The following is a 6,000-nucleotide window of genomic DNA, read 5'->3' on the forward strand; positions in this document are numbered from 1 at the left end:
GTTATCTTTCGTGAACTCTGAAAAGGGTTGAGGTCATGACATTAGTTTATATTGCCAATGGACTGTCCGTAATGGTTTTCCGTGTTAACGTATACGTATACGCAATAAAGATACAGCTGTGTTTTTGAAGAAGGATTAATATGTATCGGCGCGCAGCGGTTTATCTAACAGCCCTACGCTGTCGTGTACACATGATTATAATATATAAGTAAGTCGTCCAAATGTTCAGTAACGTGACGAATAATATAAAAATACTGTTGTCGATGAGCAGCCGGTTAATCGAAACTCCGATGGAATGCGGATTTGTCAACGGTACCTATTCGTTACACACTGCGTATAACTACGAAATCCGCGAACTCCGAGCAGTCCGACATTTTTCGACTATAAACGTTGTACATGTGAGCACAGGTTGTACACGTGATAAGTCGATTTATATCGGGGTTTTTTTTTTTAATTGATGTTTCGCGTTAGGAACATTGCAAGGTGTATGCTGTAAAATAAGACGCGTCGACGAATCTCGAACGAATTCGATTTTCAAGGTCCATTATCATTGGTATTTATACTAACAATGTGTATACATTCGATTCGTTAATTCCACCTGGAACCGGACGGATTTAATTGGAAATAGTTACCATTTTTACGAGTGTAATCGATATCGATTAAAAAATTTATATATACGGAAGTTGCAGCACGATTTACTGCAAGATTTTTTTAATCCAAAAAAATAACGATTTCGCGCCCGTAAAAAGTTTTGTTATACGTAATCAATTCTCGTCGAACACTGACGAAGACATTATTAGTTACGAGTAACTTAAGTACGAACTTGTTTATCATTTTTTGTTGTGCACTTCCGATCGAAAGATCACGGCACACCGTTACCCCGGATAAATCACTCCACGCCATATTATGTCGGAAATTCCAAAGCCATGTGCGTGCGCGGTGTGGCGTCTAGCTTAACTTAAGAACCGGAACTTAACAGTGTCCTCTGGAAAAAAGGAGCACCTCGAAGACGCCCATCACTAGGGGTGTAGACGCATAATGTGTAAGTCTTGAGGGGAAACCGAACGGAAAAGTTTCTCGGCAACATTAATACTATCGTAACGTCGAGCCGCCGACGCCGGAAAGGCGCCTTTGGCGTGACGGGCGGACGGGGCATGAAAACATAACGGTAATAACAGCAACAATATCAAACGTTGCACGGGGGGCGAAACGTTACGGTGGCGCACACTAATTTTTACCGACAAGGGTCGAACACATTGTATTGATACCGACCACCCACCGGTTACCGATAAACATTAGCGAAGCAACTCCAATGAAGGTAATTTTGGAGCTTGATGTAGTGAAACTCAAGGCACGAGCCCTAGGTCCGATCAAGTTTCACGCGTTCGAAATCGAAATGACATTTAGAAAATTGCAAATATTTTGTAACCGCCCAATTTTTTTCGGGGTGGGTGTTGGGGAGGAGGATGAGGAGGATGAGGAGGAGGAGGAGGAGGAGGAGGAGGAGGAGGAGGAGAAGGAGGGTGGACCGACCCGTGAGGTGTGCGTGCGGCCACTACGTACGGTGCGTACGGCGTTCCGACGTCTAGCCGCCGCCGGAGGGGTACCGTGCGCCGAGCCCCGGAGAGCAGCGCCACCGAAAGCGCCGGCGGCCGAAACCGCGTGGTTCGGCGACGGTCCGCCGGTCCGCGCTGCGCGCACCGTCCGGCCGCGTGGAGAGAGGGTGTTGGAGCACGCGTGCGCGCGCGGCCCCGAGTCGTACGCGAACGGCACTCTCGCACACGCGCACGCACCCGAGACACCGACGTACGCGCCGCGGCGGAACACCAACAACAACAACGCGCTCGCGTCGGCCCGTTTGTGAGCCGTCGGGCGCGGTGTGTCGTCACCCGTCATCGGCGGTCGTCACTTCTCACGTCAGTCCGCTCTCGTGCACCGCGCGTACGAAACTTCGGACCCACAACCACACGCCGCGCGCGTCGCCGTCTCGTCCGCGGCCGATAGTTCGGGATCGGTATTTTTTTTTATTTATTTTTTTTTTTTTTTCAAAGTTTCCGCCGCGAACACCGTGACATAACACGGTCGCCCGCCGAGGGTTTTCGGAATTTTTTTTTATTACGTTTCGCCCGCTGAAAACCATTCGCGTCGTTTTATCTGTTAATAATTTTATTTTTTTTTTCTCCCGTCCGACGGTTTAATTTTTTTAGTTTTTTTTTTTTTTAATACCGTTTTTGTTTGTGTTTTTTATTCAATTTTATTTTTTTTTTATTTTTTTTACCCGAGACCGCTTCCCGTACACGTATGAGCACGTCTCGAAACCATTGTTACTAGTGCGCGCGCGCGCTTTTTCGACTTCGTCCTACGCGACGGAGCGGATTCATATAAATAATATACATAAGCATGATACAATTTTCATAACTCTAAACTGATCTGGACTTGTCTTCTTGTGTTCTGTTGCACCGCCTGCACGTTGCGATCCGTCGTCGTCGTCGTCGTCAACGCCGCCGACACACGCACACTCCGCCGACGTCGCAAACCATCACCGGCAACACCCGCGCGCGTGACCGGCCGTTTCACACCTAACCCCGTCCGAAACCACAACAATTATCATCATCGGCGACCTCGGGGACGCTGCCGTCGGTACGCTGTACGGTGGCGGTGAACACGATGTTACCACCGGAGCAGGGTGCCCGACCCCGACAGCCGGACCCGGGCTGAGTTGGTGGACGATGATGAACGGCGGCCTGTACGAGGACAGCCCGCCGGCACCGCCGCCGCCGACCGTGCCGCTTCCGCCGCCGTCGTCGTCGGACATATCGCGCGCCGCACCGGCGGTGATTAAGACCTCGCCGTCGTCCACGCCGATCACTTCGTCCGGCGGCACTCCTCCGCCGCAACCGCCACCGCTGCTGCACATACCGGCTAAACGGTTGCAAGCGCATTCAATCGGCGGCGGCGGCGGCAGCGGCGGCGGCGGCGGCGGCATCGGCGGTGGCGGCGGCTACGAGTGCATGGACACCGCCGCAGGTTCGGCGGGCGTCATCAGGCACTCGCATCACCAGTGGAACGCTTACTCGCCCGCCGTAGTCGACCACGCAGCGTTCGACCAGTACGCGCCACCTCATCACCACCATCACCATCAGCCGGCCGCGCCGACATACTACAACCTGGCCGCGGACACGGGCAGCGGTGGTCATCATCATCACCATCATCATCATCACCGGTCGCCCGTCATGGACGGCGGCGGTCGCAAACCGCCGACCGGCCTTCCGTTCTGGTCGCCCGCTGCCACCGACTATTGCGGCGGCGGTGGCGGCAACGGCGGCGGTCTGGCCAGCAAGTACACCAACGGCGTGACGCCGTGCAGCAGTTCCGCCGGGCCGCCGGGCGCCGCCGACCACCATCACCAGTTCTCGCAGTCCTGGTGCACCAACTACTCGCCGTACACCACTACCACGTCGTCGTCGTCCTCGTCGTCCGTGGCCGCGGCCGCGGCAGCAGCCGCCGCGGCCGCCGCGTCCGCGTCGCGACACTCATCCGGAGGCGGGCCGGCCGACACGCCGCAACCGGCGTACCTGCAGACCGGCAGCCCCGGCGACGACCGGGGCGGCAACAACTCGTCGCGGATGACGTCCGGCTCGGCCGACGGATCGGCCGCCGGTCCGTTCGGGCACGACAACGCGTACCCGCCGCCGCCTCCGCCGCCGCCGCCTTCGCTCAGGAACTACGGCGGCTCGCACGATCCAGTCACGTCGACGCCGTACCCGCCATCAGGTACGTGTTTCATGTTTATTGTCTCCGCGTGTTAGGCGATTCGTATTAATAACGGGATAAGTTTAGAGGGAAGAAATAATAAAAAAAAATATTAAAAAATTCGTACGCTTAGGTTCGCGCCTCTATCGCGACACTACGCCGTTTATCGCTCCGGGACGTGTGTTCCGGCTCACAAATGCCCGTCCGCCGTAATCGTTTTTAAGATTCGTAAAAGCGTAATGTTTTTTTTTTTTTTTTTTTTTTTATCCTTATAAAGAAATTTCGAACACAAATACGGTAGGTGCACACGGACGGTTTCAAAACAAACTCGACGTGCGTAATGATGATAATATACGAGAACCTTTTTTCTTCTCTTTTTTTTTTTTCCTCTTATGAGCCCCGTAGTACACTACGTGCCGCTTTATAATGTGTAGCGTACACGGGCGTACGTATACGCGTTACATTGTGTCCGAGTGTTGGGAGGCGATACGTGCACGCGCGTCCGTCCGCTCGTGCACATACAAAAGGACGGGCGGCCGTAAAATATAGTATTTTATTGGACGGGTAGGTCAGCTGTCGCGCGCGGTTCTTTTCGGGCCGCCACCGCCGGGGACAACACGGTTCGCCGCCGTACGCGGAACGCAGCACGGCACGTATCGGTGTGGGTCGAGGATACACAACAAAAAATAATAATAATAATACGCGTTCGAATGCTACCGAATTCGTGTGTAATCTACTGCAACGTTTGATACGATACGCGATCGTATAGCGGAGAAATACGTACACGTTGTCGCAGCTCTGTTTATGCACACGTTCATTCGTTTCAGTGATTTTTCGAATCTCCGAGCGGGAAAAAATAACATTTCCCGTATCGCTAAACCGCATAAATAATATTAAAACGTATGCGGTGAAAATTCGAAAGAAAAAAATAATAAAACTGCGCAACATACCCCAGTGCTAACGGTCACAATATTTATCGCGGATACTTCGATGATAGTGATCGACACTGTTTTAATCGACCCAAACAGATTTGGTTAGACGCGCGAGTTAATTTTATGAAATGACCTAGTTACGACCGGAATGTACAAGAAAAATAGATATGGTTATCGAAAGTATTTGCCGCTCTTTTCAATCGTTTTAATAATTCACCGTCGATTTGTAAAAATCTCGATGTTAACTGTCTACACGCGGATGTACTACTACCCAACTATTAATCCGGTTGATTTTATACATTTTGTCTGAAGCGTAAATATAATAGTATGATAAATAAAATGTTTCGATACTATATCTGCTGAATACACAAACTTTCGGCGGTAAACATTTTTTCACCGCCCATGATAGTGTAATGTGTAATGGTACTAACTGTCCGCGATTTTGAATTTTTTATCTATCGACCGTTCGTGTCCTACAACCGTATATTTCGTGTACGATTCGGTACTTCCGCTCCGTACAGCTCGTAATTTTAATCAAACAAAAATGTGAATAGAAATGAAATGGTAAATAAAAAGGTGTTTTTGTTTGCGATCGAAGTATCCTACAGGTAATTTTTAATTACACTTCGGTATGTTTTCCGTGACGTTGATTTTTTTTTTTTGTAAACCGGATGGTTGAGTTCGGTCCTTGGAAAATTTCGCGCGATCCCGATGTTCGGATAACGTACGCGAATACACACAGCATGTATAAACGAAAACCTGATAATTTCGGTCCATCGTACCGCTCGCGAACGGCTACGGTTCAGAAACAACAGCTGCGTACGTGCACGACCGCGTTTCGCGCGACAACCGTCGTTCACGCACTGCGATCGCCGGTCCCGCGAAACATTACGTAAAACCGATGCAATACAAACGGGCCCGTCGCGCCGCGCCGACAGATAGCATTCCGCGGCGCGTAATTTGCAGCTGTCCCCGTTCCACCCTTGCGCGTAGGGTTTTTTTCACCTCGGCCACTATTATTGCCGGCCGAGGGCCAGGGGCGACACCGCGGGTTTCCCCTTAAAAATCTTCGGCTCCCAACAACGTGTAATTGCGTTTACGACGTCGAACGGTAAGCACGCGTATTTGTCCGAAGCGTATCCCCGGTACCGATGTGTTTTTTTTTTTTTGGTTTTTTTATCGCTTCCGTGGGCAGTGAACGATCTGTAAACAGTCATTTCGATGGTTTTTATGTGTCGTGACGTCGTTACTACTAATAAGATAATAATGATTTTTTTGTAATCGCAGGCGGCGGCCGACGGTTTCGATCGCGAGC

At 50.9% G+C, this 6,000-nt stretch overlaps 1 protein-coding gene across 4 annotated transcripts in view; it reads left to right on the top strand.

The window, feature by feature from the left end:
* Positions 1 to 6,000, top strand: part of LOC112681957 (homeobox protein Hox-D9-like) — a 106,034-nt gene that overhangs the window by 94,770 nt on the left and 5,264 nt on the right. For all 4 annotated transcript variants that reach the window (XM_025552343.1, XM_025552341.1, XM_025552342.1 and 1 more), the window contains one exon: positions 2,686 to 3,774. In XM_025552343.1, the coding sequence (XP_025408128.1) occupies positions 2,730 to 3,774 (1,045 nt within the window). In that variant the 5' untranslated portion in view covers positions 2,686 to 2,729. The remainder of the gene's footprint in view (positions 1 to 2,685; positions 3,775 to 6,000) is intronic.

The sequence above is a fragment of the Sipha flava genome, unplaced genomic scaffold, assembly GCF_003268045.1.
Source record: "Sipha flava isolate LNK unplaced genomic scaffold, YSA_version1 1_pilon_pilon, whole genome shotgun sequence".
Lineage (NCBI taxonomy): Eukaryota > Metazoa > Arthropoda > Insecta > Hemiptera > Aphididae > Sipha > Sipha flava.